The 24,518-nt window shown below is 37.3% G+C and overlaps 1 protein-coding gene across 1 annotated transcript; it reads right to left on the bottom strand.

The window, feature by feature from the left end:
• IL31RA (interleukin 31 receptor A) lies at window positions 1–22,054 on the bottom strand (the record flags this gene model as incomplete). Its single annotated transcript, XM_084225270.1, has 15 exons — window positions 1–1,016; window positions 1,857–1,935; window positions 3,447–3,540; window positions 4,750–4,890; window positions 6,835–6,981; window positions 8,297–8,398; window positions 11,154–11,336; window positions 12,559–12,775; window positions 13,317–13,399; window positions 14,049–14,214; window positions 16,728–16,879; window positions 18,025–18,191; window positions 19,661–19,781; window positions 21,185–21,481; window positions 22,003–22,054. The coding sequence occupies 15 exons, from the start codon at window positions 22,052–22,054 to the stop codon at window positions 417–419; spliced, it is 2,601 nt and encodes an 866-aa protein (XP_084081396.1). The 3' UTR covers window positions 1–416.
• Between the last annotated feature and the right edge of the window lie 2,464 nt (window positions 22,055–24,518).

Below are 24,518 nucleotides of genomic sequence, written 5' to 3'. Positions count from 1 at the left end.
TGTTCAAGTCTGTCCGTGTTTCCCCATCAGAGCTGAGCCTTGGGAACTGGTTGTGTGGGGAGCAAGAGATGAGCTGCTTGTACTGCTGGATGCTCCTGCTGCAGATATCTGTTTGTTTTAGCAGGTTGACACGGGAGAACTAAAAAGAAATAACAAAAGCTATTTCTTTTGTCTCACTACTGGCATGTCTGGTAAAAAAAAAAAACGAACCAAAACAAACAACAAAAACCTCAAACATCCACACTAAAAGTGAATGTGTACACACACAGTGTAACAAATTAATTCACAACTGTTTGAAGGAAGAGTGTTCCCATCCAAATTAACCGAGACCAGCCACCTCAGAACACGTGAATGCCTGTGAGCAGCAGTGCCAAGGGATATCTCACAAGAGGATTTTACAACGGAGTTCTCTCACACTACTGACCTTTGGCCAGGCTGAACATATCCACTGTTACGTAGGATTGTCCCAGAACATTTGGTTGAAAAGGAGGTAAGACACCTGACTGGCTTTTGCTTTCATCCGTACTGTGTTCTGGCAAGCTCTCAGAAACAAGAAATTCCCTGGTTTTAACTGAATTTTTAAGATACGGGTTGAACAGTGCTTTTTCACTGAAATCTTCCAGCCTTAAAACTTCCTCATTGTCATTTTCTTCATTCTTAATTGGATTCTGCTGAGATCCACACAAATCATTTGCCACCACTTCTACGGGCTGGACTTCCTTCACTGGTACGGAAGCTGAATGCATTTGACTTCTCGTAAATTGATCAGTAATTATATAAGGCATAGATGGGGAAAAACTTTTAGCAGCTTCATTCTCTTCATTATGCAGTATCTTTTCATCTCTGTTGGTTATGCCTTTTGTATTAATATCAGTACATTCAGAAACATGGTTTTCATAATTTATTAGTAGGGATCCTTCCTGACTTTCTTCAGGAAAACAATATTCCAAAACATTTATTTCTTCAAAGTCTACAGTTTTAGTCTGAGATGACATTCTCTTCAAAAATGAATTATTCTGTCAATACAAAGAGATAAATTGGAGAGTTATAAAGGGATAGATAATGTATCAGTTCATTTTTCAATAAATAAATTATTGCTATTTGAGCTCTGTTTAACTTGTAATTTCAGACTTGCACCAGTAAAGAGTTCACATGCTTTTCAGATGGCAAGCAGTTACACGTGAATGAGTCCTAAAAAAGGCAATGTTATTCTGTCCATTTGCTAAATGCTTTCATATTAGGTTTTCTGTACATAATGAAATAATGAATTTCAGTGAAGGCTCAGAGTCAGTTTTGGATTGTGTCCATCTCTTCTTGCCTAACCAGACATTTTTGAGAAAAAGTTTAAATCCCATTATCTACAAATTACACTTTCTGTGCAAACCTGGTCAACTCCACTCCATTCAAATAAACATCGAAACTTTAATAAGGAATAAATATTCAAAAAAATAAAAAGACAGAACTGTTAGTACAACCATATACCAAATCTTACTATATGTTGCATTACTTTTTTTGTGGAGAAGAGAGGAGGTATGCAGACGTGGAAACCTGATTTAATAGACTCAATAGCCTGTGCAAATTTAATTTACTTCATTAAATGAACCATAGCCACCAACCACTTTGTCACTTCAAAACACTATTTCCCAATTCTCTGTAAGAATTAGATTAATACACTTAAGGGAATAAGATGCATCTTCCCTATTATTTGGAATACTGCAAAGAGCATTTTGTAGCACTTAAGAAGAAGAATGAAAATCAATAAAGGGGGGCTTTTGATTAATAAAATGACTGCTAGAAAAAGATTTATTTCCCCTCCATTTGCTCCCTTTTTTAATGCATAAAATTCCAACTACTACCACAGATGAAGCAAGAGGCCATTCCACTGCAAGACTTTCTTCAGGATTTGGTATATCAGGCCAGCAAACTTTTTTAAACCTATAATTGAGAAAGGAATTTTAGCCAAATTATGAAAGAAATAGATCATTAAGAATTAACAAATCACCAGAAATTCCAAAAACTGCTAAAGTATCAAACTTTCAGAAAGGAAGTGGTTTTTATATCAACACAATGCTTTTAAATAAAATTGTTTTCCCATACACTGATTTTTATTACAAAAGATCTCAACAATATCTCTTGGGTTACAGAGACATTGCAGAAAAGCCATTTTATATTAAATCATATATTCTGGTTTATTATATTACATTAGTAAATTAAATAGTATATGAAATAGGAGCATGCCAAAATAAGACAGTATACAAATTCTGTTGTGATCTTTTTTCAGGGTGTTTCTTCAGTGAAAATCCACCTCAGGTGGATTTGTTCAAGGAAAGTGACCCTAGCACTATACTACATGAGAGCTACATGGAGTTCCTAAATTAGCAGATAAAGGATGCTCACTCATTTACATTTACTCATTTACTCATTGACACTGGGTAGAGAGGCAAGGGAATGAAAACCAGTCCTTAGCTTGACTTTTCACATGGCAATTTTATTTACACAAAAATATAAACATTCTACTGCATCTCAAAGTATTCTTCAGGAAAAAAAATAGGTTTTGCTGTAGTAAAAAATCGGTATACTCAACACAGATGAAGACGTAAAAGGGATGGAAATTATTCCTTCAGTTGTACTTAATACCTAATGCTTCTCCACTTGACAACAGTATTGGTTCCGTAGCTTAGAATGCCCCAAAATAGTTCACATTTTTAACCTTCTCATCAGCCAAACAACTCAGTCACTCTTCTTGTGAAAATATTTCATAACCTTAAAAAAACCCCTCACAGTCATCTTTGGAATGTTACTGGATCCCCATGCTCAGAGAAAAAAAATTTGAAATCTCTCAGGAGACACCCATGACAGCAGATGAAAGGATTATGAACCATGTGCAGATACAGATCCATACTCAAGGATCAAGCATCCAAATGTCTTCACAGAATTTCTAGTAATTTCTAGGTTTTATCCTCATTCCTTTGCAGCTCAAGAGAGGCATCACACACTAGTAAGAGTCATAGTTATAGGTAAGATGAGCAATAGGGGCTGTGTGAAATATGTAAAGTGTCTAGAAAGCTTTATTTCCTGGAATTATTAATTTTTCACAAACTGACTTTAAGTTTGCTCCCCTCACTTAAATGACCATGGAACTGCAAATGGCACGTGTGTAGCATTTTACATAATCTGATGTTGGTGATGTGTAAATGTGTTTCATTTATTTTGTTTCAATTTACTAAACTTTCTAAAATTATTACTTATTTTTAGACTACAGCACATAAACTGCAGTCAAAGTATAACCTGTACACTTACTTACTTGTTACTTCAATTGCTTGTCTTCTATTTGGACATTGGTTTCAAACACAACAAAGGCATTTATAAAATAAGTAAAAACCCCCATTTTACAGGTTAATTTTAAATGGTTGCATTCAGTTTTAGCCAGTAGGAAATATACTCACGCGTGTTTTTTCAAAACGCACGTTATCCAAAGGCCTATCAGACACAAAATGCTTATCTCAACAGGTACAGCAATAAAAAAGATATCTTCTTTATCTTTGGACAAAAACAAAGAAATAAAAAGCAAAACACCAATTAGTCCACATTGTTGTTTTTTCAGGTATTCCCTAAAGACAGATAATTTGTAATATCCAAGTAACTTCATTAGCACAATTCTAAAGAGCTCTGTCAAAACTAGCCAAAATTACTCAGAATACTGTAGGATACCCATTCTATGATGAGTCAAAAAATGAGTATTTTGGAATCTAACAAGCCACAGTTACTGAGCCAAAAATACTGGTCATGATGAGACTTTTTAGGATGTTTCAGAACAGATTTATCACATTTTAAAATTTCCTTTATTTAACACAGTAATTTAGATTGGAGGGGACATTTGTAGATCACTTCATGCAACTTTAAACCTAGACCAGGCTGCTTAGGGTCATGCCATGTCAACCTTTGAAAGCACCTAGGATGAAGCCTCTACCACCACTTGGTCACCTCTTATTTATGGGCTCACCTAAATCTGCTGGTCCATGCCACTTCTACCAGTTACAAAAAGATAAATACCAAATTGAGTGCGGGAGATAGATTTTGAACTACAAAAAAAAAAAAAAAAAACAAAAAACAGTTACTCTGGCTGAAACACTGCTCAGATTTCTGAGCTAATTTACAAGTACCAGAGTACCAGAGGCATTTAGGAATATATTTAGAACATTATTCCTGAAATTGAAATGAGGAAATGTCTGAGCTTCTCATCTGTTGACATTATACCTTGTCAAATCTGGCTAAAACAAATTGTAAAAGATAGGAAAAGGTATTTCCCTACAGACTCACTGGCCACAACCCCTGCACTCATTTACCAGTCAGCTTATATACCAGAATGGGTGCAGCACACTCTGTGGTTATTGCAAATCTCTCAGATGGAAAAGTCTACTTTTTAATGAACTGTCAGGCACGCCATCCCATAATTGATAGCATACACACTGCTGTTTCCACAAACAACCACAGTACTCCACTGCTTTACTGACAAGGAAATGAAGAATTTTGGGGCTGACTTCTAATTCTGAGGGTTTTTTTTAGTCTGTGAGATTGTCAGTGAAATTAAGTTATATTCAACTACTGTTGCCAATTCTTCCTTGCTTCGTTCAACACTACTTAAAAAACAAACAGAAGTTAACAAATGCCTAGACAACAATGTCCTGTATTTCTTATTTCCAAGCCCATTTTTTAAAATAGAAATAAGTAACCTGGATTATTATTTACCCAATTTTAAAGTCTTGAAAGTTTTTGGCTCTCCAGTGGTTCCTCCAGCTTTGTTGCTTGCCATGATCTGAACAGTATATTGCGTATTAGCCTGTAAGGACTTCAGTCTGTATTGTAGAACATCAGAGTTCACTGTTTCATCTTTTTGGGAGAAGATTTATGTAAACACACAAAAGTAATGTTATATCAGGGAACTGTACGCTTATTTAGCAACTTCTACAATAACAGATCACAAACTCTTTTAAAGGTAACTTGAAATACAAAGCAACCTTACCAGTCCTTTAAAAGACAAAACCTAAATTACTGAACAATATTTATCAATACTACTTAAAAGTCTGAGGCACAAACCTGAATCATTAGATATTTACTTTTAAAAATAAATACAGATATTTTTGCTAATATTAAAGACAAGTGAACTATGTTCTCCTGCAGATTATCAATGAAGAAAGTGCTTTAAGAACTTTATTTCCTCAAAATAGTCGGCTCAGAAATTAAGAACTTCAAATAATTTCTGTACCTTCTGAAATTCAACTATATTTCTACTACATGCAGTTAGACACTGATCATCCAAAAGAATGTCATCTATCAGTACTGGGATACCACCCCAATAAAGTCAAAGGAAAGTCAAAATCAAAAGGAATTTTTTTCCAAGTTTCAGAATGCTTTTATGAATCGTATTCTGTTTCCAGTGCATTCTCCAGTATTGAAATTAATGTAACGTGCTTCACCTTTAAATTTTTTTAAGCAGGGCATAAAAAATCCTACTAACAGTACCAAATGCATCTTCATATAAGAAATCACAGTCACTATAAACATTTTCTGGTATGTGAAGTCTAAGGCAACTCATTTCCTCAGTCGGTTCTATTGGAAACACCCAGGAAATAGTTATGCTGCAATATGTCCCAAGTTAAAATAAACTGAGTTTCTCTTAAATCAAGGGTGGGAAAGTGAAGTTCTAGTGCTAGAATGCCATTAGTGAAGTCGCCTTCACACACACCCCCACATCCTACTATTATTAAGAACACATGGCATCAGAGAAGCCTCAGAAAACATCAGTACAGCATGTTTTGCCATTTAATTTTAACTCCCTTGCATTGGTATTCACAACTAATTTTCTAAAGAAAATAATCTGAAGTCCTAACAGGGACACAGCCTGCTTTGCATTACAAGTAATATGGAGAAATACAGCTGTGTAACATGAGGCTCCATGTCACACAGATGACCCTGCACAAAGCAGTCAGCATTAAATTACACAGAAACCAACACAGTAGGGAAAACTGTGTGCAGATGACTACATCTCACATAAATAAATAATTTGCTTCCTCTTTTACATTTAAAAATTACTGGGAACTGCCCTGGTCTGAACTGGATACCCTTAAGAAACAAGCATGACAAGATTTGTAAGTCTGAAAACTTTGCAAAAGAGATTGTGTGAGGTGCCTGATAACAATGACATCTAAAAAAGGAAGAAAAAAACCAATTCTGAAGCACTGAATGATCCAACAGCTTTCTTCATAAACTATATAGGAAGAAAAGTTTACGTCACCCAAACACTTTTCATGAAAGCTTCTGCTGTGATTTAAACTAAAGGAGTTTTGAATAGATACCATTACACTGCCAGATTTTATGGACACTGTTCCTGAGGTAGAGATTAGGAGTATGCTCAAGTTTATGCTATCAGCTGCCTGACCAGAAAAGCAATGGCAAGCATAGAAAATCAAACACATCTGAAGAAACTGATCTAAAAGGATGTCCATATAAACTATTCCTTGGCAGCTTATTTTACTGTTACTTCCAAATTTGCTTTTAATATAAAATTGACACTAAAAATACTTTAACAGAAAATTTCCACCATACTTTTCCAGAAACTGAAGGCATATCCTTCCAAGGACAATTATGAAACTTATAATTCACTGAACCCTTATGATCTATGACTTTACACAGAATCTATGATTCTCCAATATATTTCAGCTCTTCTACTCCTGTCATGACTTTTTTCATTGACTTTAAAAGTGCGCCAAGATAGAAGAGAGATTGAAAATTTCATAACACTGTTGGAAGTATTGTTGTTTAACGTGTACTTACTCAATTCTTTTCCATCTTCAGGTTTATAAAATATTGTATAGTTAGTGATAAATCCATTTCTTTTAGCTTTTGAAATCTCATTCCACTTTATTGTAACTTCATTTTTCCCCAGAATGCCTGTATCAGCCACAGGTCCTTCTGATGGCTCTACAGAGAAGCATTAGGTAATGGCAAAAGTAATAAAATAGTCAATAGTGTTATCTGCCTCTGTTATTTTACATATATCAGTAATATAAGACAAAACATATGCATGAGAAAATATGTAAACTTAGTCCTTAACTTTTCTCACTCTCTTTAATTAGAAATTATTCTGGTAAAACTTTCCCTCACCTATTCTGGTATTTGCATAGTTTTAGGTGTTACCGTATTCAAATACTTAGATATCATTAAAAGGCTTTATTGTTACAACATCAGGGAGAGATCAAGAGGAAAATTATCCTTTGTGCACTCCGGGGCGGGGGGACTCAGGTGCAAGGCCCCTGCCTTTGCAGAAGGTCTCTGGCTGATCTGGGATTCAAGCGGCATCTCCTGCACCCCCAGCGTGCTCAGCCTGGCCCTTCACACTAAACAAAGCCTTTCTGCTTACACAACACCATCTCACACGCATTGCTCAGAACTTTCTGGGGACTTTTTGAAGAAAGAGTTCTCTGTGTTGCAGTTTTAAAACTTCCTTCCCATTCTCTAACAACCTTGAGTGTTATCACAGATACCTATAAACAGGAAAGCACTCAAAATCCAGTTCTGACTGTGCTAGTAATTATTACTCAAACATAAAATACTCCATTGCCTCCCTCCAGTAATTGATGCTCTTTAGTGGTGCATTGTACTACGTGAGCATGCACATTTGCATAGACACACATACCAATCGACATTTTCACATGGAATCTTAAAATTACTTAAAATTATAGCTGGTTGTATAAATCACTGAATTCACAATAAACGTCTGCAAATAAAGAAATTTTACCCCTTCCCCTGCAAAATAGTACTTCATCCAAAGTTTCTATCCAATTACAAATGCCATGTCTTCTTTTAAAACCAGCCATTTTATTTTATGAGTAAAATTTCCTCATATATTGACTGACAAATGTAATCAAGCATTAAAATCAAGTATAATTATGTATCTAAATGAGCTTTTAAACATGGAAGAGATAGCTAGTTTAAAAAAATTATTTCATGTCATAGCTATACTCTTTCCAAATGCTTTGTATACAATATATAAACTTCACAAAAAATTAGTGGGTGCAAGCAGCAATGTATCTGCATCACAAGATGAATACTTTCTTATAGATAAATTTTATTGCTGAACAGAACAGAAATCAGGAACCCTGAAACCTGGGGGTTTTTCCACCACCTTCATCTCTTTTTCAAATAACAGTAGTACCAAGTCACTCAAAGAGAACACACATCTTGAGAAACAGACTACAATACACATTTCACAACATGATTACTTTAAAATACCTACTTTTTTCTTCAGCATAGATTTGTGTGTAAGATGGAGCTGCTACATTACTTCCATAAAGAGGATACACCAAGATGTTATAGCATATAAATGGTTTAAAGTTTTCTATAAAGGAAAGAAAAGAATATTTACATACAACCTCTGTGTGGTATTTCTACAATGAAAATAGACTAAATCGCAAGGGAATTCTAAATACAGTGTTACTGACTAGTTGCTTGAACTCTCTAGCAAGCACAATATGCAATTATTGATTTGAATGCTCATTACTAGCTTTAACATATTTTTTTTCATAGTAGTATTTGTTAGAGCACATGGTTTCTGGCTCATTTTTTGCTAGAAAGAGTTTGAATGGGTAATTATACTTCAGCATCATACAACTTCTCTATATGAATCCACTCAGTCATCTCTAAACCTTCAATGGTTTTAGAGGAAGTCTCTATTTTCAAATAACCAGTATAAAATTACACTTGAAGGTAGCATTTTAATTTCACATATCTTTATGTTTACTGCTTTGCAGGCGACAACTTTGTCTCATGCATCAGATTAAAAAGCAGTGGGGTCCCCGACTCCTAACATGCAGGACCTGAGGGAATGGCAAGTAACTGTGTCAGGGAGGCTCAGGCTGGATTTCAGGAAAAGGGTCTTCACCCAGAGAGTGGCTGGGCACTGGAACAGGCTCCCCAGGGAAGTGATCGCAGCACCAAGCCTGGTGAAATTCCAGAAGGGTTTGGACAATGCTCTCAGACACACAGTGTGTTTTTTGGGGTCTCCTGTGCAGAGCCAGGAGTTGGACTTCAGTGATTCTTCTGGGCCACTTACAACACAGAATATTCTATTATTCTTACTTCTACACTGACATTCCAGTCATGCCAACTACAGATCTTCTGACCAGCCTGACTCAAGGGTACAATTGTCACAACTGAGATCTCTCTGTTTCAAGACATAGTTCTAGCTTCTGGAAATGAAGTTTTGAACTCTGAACAATCCAGGAGCCAAGTAATCAACCGGGTGCCCCCACTACTTAGAACAACTCAGATCACCTCTGAGAGGACATATCTGTAGCTTTACATCCCCTGGAATTAAACCAATGTAAAGGGATTCCTAGATCATTCCTCTCAAGCTCTGCAGCTTGCTCAGCAAGAATAATGGCTATCAACAGATCCCTACATTATATCAGTTTTCTGCTGCTCTTTCAGTCCTTTACACCTATTACAATGGCCATTATGTATACGTTACCCCAGCTGGTTTTAGCTAGGGTAGAGTTAGTTTTCTTGTTAGTGGCTGGCATGGGGCTGTGCTTTGGATTTGTGCTGAACACAGGGCTGAAAATACAGAGATGTTTTTGCTGTTGCTGAGCAGGGCTCACAAAGAGCCAAGGCCTTTTCTGCTTTTTGTACTGCCATGGTGGTGAGGGGACTGGGAGTGCCTGGGAGGCTGGGAGGGAACACAGCCAGGACAGGTGACCCCAGCTGAGCAAAGGGATATTCCAGACCATGTGACATCATGCTCACTGTATAAAGGGGGGGGAAGAAGGAGGAAAGGAGGACATTTGGAGTGAGGAGTTTGTCTTCCCAAGTCACCATTACATGTGATGGGTTCCTGCTCTCCTGGAGATGGCTGACCTACTGCCTGCCCATGGCAAGCAGTGAATTCATTCCTTGTTTTGCTCTGCTTGTGTGTAGGCCTTTTGTTTTCCCTATTAAACTGTCTCCATCTCAACCCACAAGTGCTCCTGCTTTTACCCTGCTGATTCTCTCCCTGAACTCACTGGCAGGGCAGTGAGCAAGCAGCTGCCTGGGCTTGACTGATTGCTGGTGTTAAACCACAAGAGTCCTTTTTGGGGAGCCAGGCAGGAGTCAAACCATTGAGGTGATAACAGATTTGATTGGTATGCACTAGACTGAACTCATGGCTGTTGGTGCTGTTCAGCTAGTGATAAGCAGGCTCCTGCACTTGCCATGGGGCTGCTTGCCTGACTGGGTATTAGAGTCTAGAGAGAGTTTAGTAGGTGCTTTTTGCTTTTGTTGCTTGCAGTAGTGTTGCACTACTTAACACATTACTGATTTGTGCCTGAGAACATTTTGCTAACAGCCATGGGCATGTGCCAGGGCAGTGCTGCTGTTTCTGTGCTGATGTACTGCACAGGCTGGAACTCCAGCATGAACTTGAGCTGAAGGGAGTGTGATGTGTGATTGAGTCCACAGTGGAGCCTGCAGCCTGTGGAGGACTCCACACTGGAGCAGGTGGACGCCTGAAGGAGAATGTGACTTCACAGGGGAGTCATACTGGAGCAGTTTGTGGCAGCTGCAGCCAGTGGGAAGGACCATGTCAGGGAAGTTCAAAAAGAACTGTCTCCCATAGGTGGGAACCTATACTGGAATAGGGAATGTAAAGATTCCTTTGCAACCTGTAGTGAAGACCATGGTGAAGCAGGCCATCCCCCTGCAGCCTATGGAGGACTATGATGTTCTCCCTCAAAAACACATGAAGGAGCATGAGCTTTTCCCATATTCAATCTTTTTTTTAGTTCTAGATTTCTCTGATAGAAGAGTCTCACCAGTCACAGTTACAGGCCTCCCTACTGGCATAAGATCAAGCCACAGAACATTCTTTAACTCAAATTCTGTAGCCTAATCTTATATGAGAGCAAGCACTACCTTGCATGTTTCATGAAAATTTGTAAGACTAAAAAATGCAATTACATTAGTGGCAGAGATTTCAGTAAAGCATGTAATAATACTGTCATGTTTAAAAACAGTCTGAGGAAAGCTAAACGAGTTCATCCTTGTTTATTCTTTCCAATCTACCTATAAGTACATGCACATCTGTACATTGTTACAGCTGTAACTGATAAACATACTTTTGTTATTTTTCCACTTGGTAGAATTTGATACATATTGCCATGATCTACCAAAAGGGTCCACCTCCAATTCCTCATACCACTCAATGACATATTTGGTTGTTTCTGGTTCAGAGGTTATCCATTGCACCACCACTTCTTCATTTGTTGTAGAGGTCACCACTTTTTCAATCATCTGAGAGGCTAAAAATTTAACAGAAAATATCAGCAATTCTGTCTTCAAAAAAGCTTGAAAAACACATACAGAATTCAAGAACCAGTCTCTCTTTCGGAATCCAAACTTTGCAGTGTGTAAAACTTTATAAACCAAATTACTACCAATTTTGCAGGTAGCTTATAAGTAATTTTGAGTGAGATGAGAAAGGCAATAGAACAAGAAAGCAAGTCAGCAAGGTCAAGAATGACACTGAAGCAAAGATGAATTCTGCATCAGCCTGCAGAATAGAGGTAATGAGAGTCTGAGTGAAAAACCAGCTTGGCAAAGCAGAGGCAAAAAAGACCTGCTGAAGCAGAGAAAAAAAAAAAAGAGATGCATCTGGTGGGGGGAAAGCACATCACAGCATAGAAAAATCAGAAAAACCCTTGTGGTGGGATGCAAAAGTGGATAGGGAGGTAGTCAGCAACTTCTAGGACAAAATTACATTAAATTTACATATCCAGTTTTCTGATTAGAAATGGAATTTGACTGAGCAGTTCCAGGGGGACGCTTGCACTTACATCATGAACAACTCTTGTTAGAAGTGATTCAAGTGTATCAAATACAACCTCTCTGTCAGATCATGGCTGGCAGCAGAATGTTGCAACACAAGGCTCAAAGCAGTATCAGAATTAAACATAAGAGCCAAAGAGCAACTCTTGTGCTACATCAGGCCAGCTTCCTCACCCTGGCAGTGGCTGGCGTGGGTACTCTAGGAATGCATATGAAATGAGAATGAACACAAGGCCTCCCTCCCTGTTAGTGGTAACACAACTTAGAGACTTCTATTTATCATATCTTTGAATGATGTTGCATACTCTGCCATGGTGGCCTATGGTAACCAATCCTCTGAGCTAACAAAGGGATGCAAAAGAATTGAGTAGCATTCCATAAATTTATTTGGGAGGTGCAAAGCTAGGAAAAAAACTAAACCAAGCAACAAAACCCTCAGAAAGTAATACAACAGGAGTTCAATAAGACATCACAAAGTATTCATATCTTAACAACTGTATCTCAAAACTAAACTCCCAACAATAATTGTCTGTAACAGAAATATGATACATGACGGCAAAATATGACAAGATATAGACAGATACATATGACAGAAGTCCTTAGCATAATTTTGCTAAGGATGTATCTGAACTTAAACAGATGTAATGAAAATCACTTTTTCATTAATGAGAAAAATATGACATTGAGAAATCTTACATTTTTCATCAGGGGATGGAATCCTCAAAATAGCTTCAGGAGACTCTCCAGCAGAGTTATAAGCAGTGACAGATATTATATGTGCCTCTTCATTTAAAAGTAAGGTCATTTTCTGTTCAGTAGAGTTGTTTGTTCTTTTATGTGAAGCCTTGTTTTCTGGAAAATATCGTATTTTGTAGCCTAGAATTCTCCCAGAAGGCGGAAAGCTTTTTAATGGCTATTAAAAAAATATGCAGTAGTAAGTGTTTCACTATATTATCTGCACAAGCAAAAATAGATGCTGTATTAAAGATCAAATTACAAAACTACTATACTGTATTTAGAAAAGCAAGGTACTTTCTTCAGGCCCATCTTCAGGACAGACAGCCATGACAATTTCCTTGATGGATTTCAAAAGTCAAATGGTGAGACTTGAAATGCAAAGAGCCTTTGGACACTATACTAGAAGATTAAAGTGAATTTAAACACAGCTTTGGTAAACTGGATTATTTAAATAGAGTTTAAGGACTTTCATTGAGATTTTCCAGTGATCTGAACACAATTAAATGCTCCCTTTCCACACAGATTACAAAACTCCATTCACCTACCATTCAGTAAAGAAAAGCCTTTTCAATTCTAATTTAGTTCAGTAAGCATTTTTTTTCTGATAACATCAAATGCCTCTGGCAGTTATATGTCCTACAACACTAAAATACTTAAATACAACATCAGCTACAAGATATCAATATGATTACCAATTCGCAAAAAAACGTATATACCTTCCACATAAGATGTACAGATCTATTTCTAGATGAGCGTGAAGACTCAATTACTCTCCACAAATCCACTTTTCCTGAAGGAGCTATTAAAAGACAAAAAAAACCCCAAAACACTTACAATTTGTTACTATATTAAAAAGATAGTTTACTATGATAAAAACATTCAAAAGGTTTCTCTAATATGGTAAAAAAGCTCAAAAGGTTTCAAACTTAGAGTCTAAGAGAAACTTCATAAAAGTTTTATCTTCTGTAGATCTATGCCTTTTTTCCCCTAATTAGGTACTTCCTTCTCTCCATAAGTTTCCTGCTGTTCGCTGTCATTTGTTCAGTTCTAGAGTATCCCAGAAGAGATTTTCTAGTCTTGTTTTAAAACTGGAATTTTGATTTCTCTACTTATAATTCATTTCATTGAACATAGATGCTGCACTACTTTTCTGCTACTTTTTTTTTAAATCTTCATCTACACTCCTAATTTTCCCTCTCTTCAGTGTGCACTCATCTGTTTTCTTCCTTAGTCCTAACGTTGTTTGAATCACTTTCCAAATCTCCTCCAATACTTGCTGTTGTCTTTCAGTTTTCCTCTTCTGTCTTTAAACAAAATACACATGTTCTGTTTAAGCAACAGGATTCTAAATTCAATAGAAGATAATACACTGCAACACTTCTTTTCCCTACTAAATTCCAATGCCTCCAAGTATAACAGAAGAAAACTTCCACAGGTAGGCAGCTTACCTTTTTCTTCTGTGCTTTCGCTTTTCTCTCCACTCCATCCACTCCAAAATGCTGACTCATTATTGACACACCGAATGGCAACAGAATAGTCTGTGGAGTCCCACAGACCTGTGAGATTACATGATCCTACGTTCTTCTTAGAAATCAGTGAGACATTGACAAATTCCTGGAAATAGAAACAGAAACAAAAATTATTTGATATAAAATTTAGCACAGATATATGACTTCTTTTCTTAAAAAACCCACAGAAGATGCAGGTTTTGCATATACCGCCTCATTTCTCTGAAACTCAAGATTGCTTGTTTTATACTTCATTTTTCTGTGTAGCACCTTTGTTCCTCCTGTAAAACCATCCCAAACCTGTGGCTTGAACAGTGTGCAGCTCACATGCGATCCCAGAGCAGCGATGCACAGAAGCTGCTGGAGGAATGCAGCTCCCACTGGTGGGAAGCAAGTGGTTATTGCTAAAGCCATTACTACAATTATGTCCCACAGCAGCATCCTAGGGGAAGCAGTGATTCCCTCAGTGATTCCTCACAGTTTGTGAGTCAGCTGGGTACTTGTTTCCTGTCTTGTTCATCTTTTCTGAGTTACAAGGACTTCTACCTGTTAGCTATACAACAGCACAGCTGTGGGTTATCTCAAACAGTATCAGCATAGGATTAAAAGGTAAACGAAAAGACAAAAAAATCTGGCACCAAGAGGTAAAAAATAAGATAAAGCCTGTTAGTGGTGAAGGAAGATGGGAGTATACAAAATAAATTATGTGGTATCTTTTCAGAAAAGTAATGACAATGAGAGTCATTTCTTTGCCTTAAAAGGAACCTCACTCACTTCAACACCCACAACAGGGCTACAACACAGTGAGGAAATTCTTGGCTTCCATCAGTTGAACCTTCCAATGAAAACTGAATCAGTCTGTAACAATGAAGACTGTACTATAACAACTACAACAAACGTAGACACCCACTCACATGAACACCATAATGGGAAGTGCACTGCCTAATGTAAGTGAAGATTTTAGTCTGTTCTGATCTCAAGAAACTCACTGTCAAAAAAACCTGCTTCTATGAGAGTGAATTCAGGGGTCTCCAAACCACTGTAGGTGGTAGATTCTGCAGTAAATCTAAAATTAAAAAGGCTCCAAAACTATTATCAACCTCTGGCAGAACCTGACATAGAACTGGAGAGACGTTGTACTAGGTTTTAGTTACTTGTCAAAAGGCTCTTAATAATATTGCATTATAACCTGAAACTTAGAAATTTAGTATATGCAAGTACAAAAACGTTACATGTTTTTCACTCAGTAACTCAGTAAAAACAGTTCACACCAAACTATTTAAACTGGTTTGGTCAGATAACTTTAAAGACCAAGAAGATATTTGTCATTTGTGCAAATGTGCAAACATTTTTAGTTAGGTTTTTTGGGGGGTTGGTTTTGGGTTGGTTTCCTTTTTTTTTTTTTTTTCATATATGTGCTGACAAAGAAACAGCTCCTAGGTCTTTACTAGTCATGGATAGCTCCTCTTTCTTCTGAAATGTCTGTGTGAAAATGCAGGTGTGAGCTGAGGAAGCAAATGGACATGGGCTGTATTTGATAGCAAAAAAACCAGGTGATTTCTAATGCAGGTGCTGAAACTAGACAAAATACACAATAAAGCTGTAGCCCTCCAAGGACTATGAGGTCCTTTCCAAAAGTTGAAAACATAAGGACCTCATAGAACATAAGTGTCACAAGGACACCAGTGCCTTGGCTCCAAGGAGATAAACATCTCAAATAGGTCTTTTAAACAATCATTAGTTCCATTTCTAATACCCAAACTGGACCTAAGCTGTCCTGCCCATCCAATTACCCTGAATCCAAGAACTAGTATGTCATTTTTACAGTAATCATGCTTGAAAATGTGAGAAGGATGCTAGTAAGAAACACCTTTGATATTAGAAATGTTTTAAAGCTCCAATGACTAATTTAATGATTTTTTTTCTCTCCCAAAGTTATACATGTGGTGTGTAAAATAGTAAGATCAAGGCAGACATCTCAGTTCAATTAACTTAAAAAAACAATCCAAGAAACTTGGCCAGTTCTTTAATATGATAGAAGACACAGTAAAACTACAAATACAATCCCTTCCATATGAAGACCATGGCAACAGGTAATCTGAAATATGCAAATACTGGGGGTTTTTACAACTATTCAATTTAAGTGTGAGAAAGACAAACTATGAAAAGAACTTTCCTTATTTTTCATCTTGCAAAATTTTAATTTTCATTCACTTTAAAATAAATTTTACATCATTCCATATTAATCAGATTCAAATACTGTGGTTCTGAGTGAGTGCTGGTTTCAAAACCAGAATGCAAGGGAAAAACAAAATACTTTTACTGACTGCATGTGTAATCCCTTGGCCTAGGGTCATCCCTCATCCTTCCACAGAGTAATACTGAGAAGCACAGTGTGTAACAAAACAGATGATGACCAAAAGAAAAAGGACAATTAACCCTAGAAAACCAAACCGTGTTCTTAAGATCATGCACCCCTGGTGTAACATTCCAGTAAAATAACAAGGTTATTACCATTATTTCAAACAACTTGTTGCCTTTTTTCTACTTAAATTCTTATAATATTAAGAAGTTAGTCACAAAGAAACTTCCATGCAAAGGAAAAATTATGTAACTTACGGTAAAGTTTGAATACAAGTTTCTGTATTGAACCTGGCAAATAATATGTTTTAAAGGGATAATCTTCTCAGGCATTTTCCAGGTTACCGCAAGTAACTGCTTTACACCAGGGATTTTTTTAACTGAAAGTATTTCAGGAGGGGCAAATTTCTCTGGAATGAAGAAACAAAAACATTAATAGAGAAAAATGCTTCTATAAAAGTTCAGAATTTCTCTGTCTGTGTGTGTTCCAAGAAGTTAAATCCTTATCCCAATCAGAGTATTCATGCGATGGTTTATTTTATAGACATAATTCTCCATATCGGAAATTATCCGTAAGAGAAATTGCACACAAAACTGATTTAATTACATGGGATTTTGAACAACGTGGTCTAGTGGAAGGTGTCCCTGCTCACCCAAGACTTTCTATGATTCTGTGATTCTACTCACAAACCTGCTCTCAAATAGATGTGCAGACATCTTTCATTTTTATCAGCACTGAAAAATATTACCCAGAGACAACAGCAGAGAAAACAAATGAAGCAGAGCTGGGATGCCAAAGACAAGACTGCACTGCAGATGAGGAAAGAATTCAGCTGGAAATTATCTGAAGGGGAGAAAAGTGTAAAGGAGACAATGGGAAAAAAATGGACTAGCAATAAGAAAAGACATGTCTGGCATAGACAGTGCAGAAAGTAATGAAGAGCCACAGTAGATCTGAATGCAAGAATAAAGGATGTGCCTGATGATGAGTGCTGCAGCAAAAAGTATTCCCTTATAAGGGTTACTGCTTAACTACACCACCAAAATGAACATAGGAGAAGCACAGGACAAAGGAAGAAGAGGTAGACAAAATATTATTATTCTCCTGTGTGCAATTATTACTGCACATAAACAGGTGGGTTTTTTTAACATTCCTAACCAGAAAGTGGAATAGCAGAGCATATGATGGCTGGCCCTTGAGGAACTATAATATCACTACCCATTGCAGCCAGGTGTTGCACTAATATTTGGTACCACTCAAATATTAGAGTCCAAGTACCAATTAGGTTGACAAAAAGTTTTAATATATGGCCTTTACTCTTCAATAATTAAAACGTTAGTCATTTATAACTGATATTATATCAGACAACAGCTTAAAGAAATATTGTTGCAGCTAGGTGTTGCCTAGCATGAAAACAGCACCCTGTCATTTCTTACCACCTCACAGTAAGATCAAGAAACTGCTGAAAATTACTGCTGTAACACCAACCAGTTGGAAGAATTTTACATGGAAAGGTCATAAATTAAATCTTTATTGATATTCTTTTTTAATTACCTATTTTTTGCAAAGGTATAGGGACACACTCTGTTAAGGATGCACCCAAAACATTTTTAGCTTCTACTTGAAAACAAAAATCATTACTATAAACATTGTCAGGATAAAAAAATGAACACGACTCTGTTGTAGTCGAGCAAGATCCGACTGTACCTGGAGAAGATGTCCTAAAAAAGAGAAAAATAAAACAGTTAGAAACTAGAGGACTTTCTTAGAATAATTCAAACAAATTGTTAGGCTATTATTTATATATCTTTGAGAGTGCAAGAGTTTTTTACCAGTGAACATTTTTAGATTACATATTTGTGCAAACAAATACCCTTCCTAATTTCCCTGCACCCTTGTACCAGTCCTTTTGTAGTCACATGCTAAACTCAGCTAGGGAGGTACCTGGATTAAAACTTATGTTTACTGGCTGGAAACAGTTCTGCAATCCAATTCACTTTGTGTTTAATAAGAAGACTATGCTTATGCACAAGCAGGAATAATACTGAAATGTGCTTTCAATGGCTGTTTTAACTTCTGGCTTCACAAATGCAGCTAAGTTACAAAATACAGAAACACCAGAATTAGTAAGAAAGTTCCACATTGAAAAGATGGAAACCTAAAATGTCAAAGCTAAAATGGAGATAAAACTAAAAAGGTTTTCCTACCCTACAATTTAAATTACAAAGATAGTATACATTAGCACAATGTGAAACCTCCAGAGTCTGAATTCCTTCCCATTCTCAAGAATAACTTTAGGCATTTTAGAAATCTCTTAATGAAACAATATTACCTGTAGTCTTGGTTAGGTAGAAAAAGAGCACCACTAGTGCACTAGTAGCACTATAAGTGACAGATTGACAAGTGCCTCTGGGACAAATCCACACTATCAGCTTCAAAATCCTATCTGAGATCTGCCTTGGAACAATACTGATTTCACCATTTTCATAGTCACTTAAGAAAAAGCAAGCTCCTAACCAACATTTAAACTCTAACTGAAATTGAAAGAACCAAATATCTGTGCTTCTACACTGGAAAGCATGAGACCACATAATGTGCACTTGTAAACAGAAATCCCCAAGCAATCCAAAAGGACAACTCCAGATTTTTTGACTGAAACCTTGTGACTCCATGGGTCACTAGGTTAAATGCTACTGGAGTCAAGCAGAATACTGCAGTAAAGCACTGGCTTAATGAATTTTGATGGGAATTTTTTAAAGCAGATGAGGAACCAGTATTTTTTACACCCCCAAAATGATGTTATTTCATTACATAGAAAGTTTCTGGGAAACTCACCCATAAAATGCCTCCATTCACCATTTGTGCATGTGGTCACTCAACTTTCAATCTTATAAGTAATGTTACTTCAAAGAACAAGTGAATATCATCTCTAATATAAATATTTCTCTACTGAATATTGGTTGAGGATGCTTATTTTCTTTTATACAGCGCACTAAAAAGGTATCAGACTGCAAGTACGTTCAACAATTACCAACCCTGAATTAATCAATTTAAATTACTGAGAAATGCCAAGACTCCAATCGCCATGATGATTTCAAGTTTTCTTTAAACAGAAGTCAGGATGAGAGAAGAAGAGAAGAACTGGTTGCCACACCCCAGCAACCCAGTACCCAGGATATCTGATACTTACAGTTTTCGGTAAAGAGTATAGTTTGTTGTAAAACTTGTTTCTCTTCCTGCATTCCAGGTACAGGTAAGGTTAAGATCATAGAAATAAATGCAGGAAATATTTTCTGGCATGTCTGGACGAACTACAGTGACAAAGGTTAAAAAAAAAAATCCAGTAAAAATAAGTAACTTTATGTACACCTGATTTTGTTGGTCAAAAAGCAATTATGGCAAACTTCATTCAGTGTCTTCATAGTGCTTCATTTTATCATCCCTCACTGCCCTCAGAACTCCTCACAATACAAAAGTCAAAACCATTCTTTCTTACCCTGAGGAGACAGCAAGATTTTCTCCAACTATTTCTCAGAAATACTTTACTAAGCGTGCCTATATGCTGTCTTGAACACCTAAGTGTACACACACTCGGTCTCCCCTCAGCAACACACCTGTAGTTTAAGATGAATCCAGAAAGTAAGAGGAAAACAAAAAAACAGCAAAAGCACAAAAAAAAAAAAAAAAAAAAAAAAAAAACCGAAATCTCTGACAGACAGAACTCCCTTTGCTTCTCTCCCAGAATTTCTGTTTAGCCTATAAAAAAACCAAATCTGAGAAACATGCACAGCCTAAAGAGTGCAGAAGCAAAGAAGCAAAGTTTCTGGGAAAGAGATCTGTGTGACCCCAAAGAGATCACTAATTCTGGACTCTATCTTATAAACAAGATAGCACAAAGGCAACAATCTTCTGCAATCTCTATAGTCTGAAGTCATCCATAAAAATGCAACACCCTAAAAGACTTTCTTGTTACAGCTCAATTTCTTTACTGTTAGAAGAAATTGGAGTAGAAGAGAACTGCCCCCAGTGAAATCAACTGATTGACAAAGCCCTCTTTTCAAAACAGTATTTTTCTGTCCCATCTAATAGAATTGTCAAAAGATCTTTTTTTTATCAACAAGCTCACAGCACATTAAGCTTTGCTGACATGCAAGACCTTTTCTTGGATTTTTTCCTACAGATGTTTTGCTTTTATTGCTTCTTTATTAGAATGGGACCCCCAGGCATATCTTAGTATATTCTGGACTTAATCTGTCCAATACATTAGAGAATTTGCATACATATTTGAATGTTCTGCATAAGAGAGTGGATTATAACTTGTTCAGAAGAGAGGATCAGAAAGGAAATCCTATCTGGAAAAAGCTGAAGTTGGCTAGGCTGTAAAGAAGATATAACCAAAGGAACAGACCCACCACCTTTGGAACTCAAGAGAAAACTTCAGCTAGGAAAAAGTCAGGGTCAGAAAGGTTACAGACCTGTATCAGTAAGGAATGCAGGTAATTTCATGCTTTCTTTCAGAAAAAAACACATATGTGTGTATAAATATGTATGTGTGTTTGTGTGTGTATATATATATGTGTGTGTGTGTGTGCGTGTATATATATATATATACACACTTGAATACATAACCAAAAGTAGCTGTTTTAAAAGTAAAATTACTATAGTAAGTTGTTTATAAAGAGTTAAGATTATTTTTTTCTGCCTTTATACTTACAGCCAGATTTAATTTCTGTGTGAACCAGAGGTAGTTCCTTGTCCAAGTACTTCATGAAACATTCCACATAAGCTGTGCCATAAGTGAAATTATGAATGGTTACATTAGATACAGTCTCATTCACAATGTTATAGTTTTCTGGAGCAATCAATTCATCATTCAATTTCCAAATGATGTGGCTTGCATTTCTCTGTGGCATGTAGTTCTGTCTAAGAACACAGGATAGTTCCAGGGAGGATCCTCTTTCAATTTCAGGAGATGAAGGAAAAATATCAGCATCTCTGATAAAGTTTTCACCTAAAAACAAAAGACATCACATAGCCATACTCCTCTTAAAGTACTAGTGAAAAAATGGTAAGCTGTTTTGTTGTCTACAATTTAATTCATTTTTTTCCTATAGAATTCAAATAAAATGCCCAGTTATTCATTCAAATCAGACATTCCTGTTTGAAAATGCAGTTCACATTAATTACTGTATTACAATAGGTTTTACATTAGAGTGATGTTTCAACAACTTCACAGAAATAATGAGGAAGTTTCCATTCAGGTATTTTTTAATAGCCCCAAATGAAGAAAAGAAAGTCCTGTACTTCAAGCCTGTTTTTATAAAACATTCCAATCTGTAAAAGCTATGCACGTAATTTACATGCAGTTATCATTACTACTTGCAATATCCAAAAATACATTAAACCAGTAAGACTAAAATTTACAACTAAGCTGCAATATATTTCAGAACTCTTCAAAATTTCATTTGGAGAATATTACCTTTTGGAAAAACTTCTTATGGCAAGACAAGTGCTAATAATCCAGAAACATACCTGCTACAGAGCTGCAGAGCAGGACAAACATCCAAATCAAACTGCTGAACATTTCCTTCTCAGTAAGTATGGGAGAAAATGCTGTCATAAAATAAAAAATAAACTGATGGTCTTTATTTTTAAAAGTAAAGTGAAGATGCCCTTTTAATACTTTGTTAGCATTTGTGTCAGAGTTAATAACATTATTCAGTTTTTCTCAGTTGTATTCAAGTGAAGTATTGCTTTGTCTAAGTGTTTCTCCTTCCTGAACAAAGGAGAAATTTTATGCAGTTTTACTAAGACAAGTTGCATTCATTTCCAATAAATAGAAAGGTAAGTGTAAAACACTAAAAAACACTAAAATGCTGCTGAAGGCAATCCAATCCACACAAGTTTTTAACCTTCCAAGGATCATGTAAGTCACTGGTAAGAAATGTATCTCTATTCATTGACATTCAGCCTGCCTAGTCTTTTCTAATCAGATTAATCTAGCAAATTCTTTTGAAAATGAAGGTTCCTGCAGAAGAAGGAATGATGTGCCTATATTGTTCATCACCATCTAGTAAAGAAATTTTTCAGGAAGCGGACAACAGTCCAGGTCACCTTTCTTCCAAAAGAGGGTGAATTCATATTGGTTTTTTCCCAGTTTTGCCCCAGCAGCAGACCTGAGTGCACTCTGTAAAGACAGGGGAAGGCACCTCTCTTTGCCTTTCTTTCTGAAGAAAGAACTATGAACTACTGTGCAGCCTAAAAACATCAGACTCTAGGTTAAAAAGGAGGAAAGCAAAGTAGTAGACTAATTTCTTCTAAAAGGACAGATGAATCTAGGGTTCCATATGAAAAAATTATGAAAATCAAACACTCTCCTTGCCTCAACAGCTGCTGTCAGCACTTACAGAATCACAGAATGTTTGTCTGGAAGGGACCCCTAGAGACCATCTGATCCAAACTTACACAGGGCCTCCTAGAGCCAGCTCCCCAGGACCATGTCCAGAGAGCTTCTGAAGATCTCCCTTGATGGAGAGTCCACAAACTCCCTGGGTAACCGGCTCCAGTACTCATTCCCTCTCACAGCAAAAAAAAGCATTTAATGATGTCCAGAAGGAACCTCCTGTGTTTCAGCTAGTGCCCACTGCCTCTGGTCCTATCACTGGGAGGATTCTGGCTCTTTGCATCCTCCCCTCAGGTACTGATGAGACCTCCTCTGAGCTTTCCCTTCTCCAGGCTGAAGTTCCAGCTCCCATATGGCAGATGCTCCAGTACATTATCCATCACTGTGGCTGTTCCCTAAACTCTCTCTGGTATGTCCATGTTCTCTCTTGCTATCAGGAATCCAGAACTGGACTAGATACTCCAAGCATGGGCTCAGCAGTGCTGAACAGAGGGACAGTATCACCTCACTTGACCTGCTGGTTGCAGTCCTTACACGCCCAGGAAACCAGCATTCTTTGTCACAGGGGCACACTGCTGGCTCACGCTCTACTGTGTGTCAGGGACCACCAGAGCATTTTCTGCAAAGCTGCCCTCCACCTGGCCAGGCCCCTGTACTGCTGTCTGGGATTGTACCTCCCCAGATGAAGGATTTGGCACTTCTCCGTATTGAACTTCATGAAGTTCCTGCCAGCCCATTTCTCCAGCTTGCCAAGGTCGCTGCGGACAGCAGGTCAACCCTCTGGCTTATTACTCACCCCTTCCAGTTTTGTGTCATCAGCAAACTCACTGAAGGCAGGCTCTGCCACAGCATTCTAATCCAGAACATTAATGAACATGTTGAACAGGACTGGATCCAGTACTCCCACTGGGGTACATCACCAGTGATTGGCCTCCAGATGGACTTCACCACTAATCACCACCCTGTGGGCCCATTTATTAGGCCAGTTTCCAATTCACCTCACTGCTCATCCAGCCCATGCTTCATCAACTTGTCTGTAACAACCTGTCTGTAAAGTGGCCCAACTCCACCATGAATGGCAACCCACACCACTCCTTAGGCTAGAAGATCTGCCTGTAGAAAACAGAGGTGTCAGATCCCCTTAACCACACAAGTGCCTAGAGCCCAGTATTCCAACTTCCTGGACAAACAGCTCTAGTTACCATAAGCAACAGGTGGGCATTAGTATTTTGCAACTAGCTGGGGTCCATGTTTCAGATTAGGTTTTCAGATTTGTCTAGAATTTCAGCTCTCCATCAAACTTGTGTCTCAGGAAGGCTCCAGGTGGGAGGCAAGTACTTATCTCCCTAGAACAAGCACATCAGTAGCTTTCAGTCCCAACAAAGTATATTCTCCTCCCACAGGTTCAGATAATGCCACAAAGCAGGTGTGCAGCAGGTCACTGGACAGAGATCTAAGCAGAATATAGGCAGTAGGGGTTATGCCCTATGCTATGGTTCTTTCCACAAAAACTTCTTGGATTTGCTAAAAAAATAAACTTTACAGTAATCTAGAAGAGAAAAACATGGTACAAACAATGCATTAAGCTCAGCTTCTGTCAGAAATCAACTTAATATTTAAGTTTGTCTTGGGAAGCCTTTTATAA

The sequence above is a fragment of the Fringilla coelebs genome (assembly GCF_963513975.1).
Source record: "Fringilla coelebs genome assembly, chromosome: Z".
NCBI classification, from domain to species: domain Eukaryota; kingdom Metazoa; phylum Chordata; class Aves; order Passeriformes; family Fringillidae; genus Fringilla; species Fringilla coelebs.
Note: the sequence above shows the minus strand (reverse complement) of the source record. Positions and strands in the feature narration are given on the sequence as shown.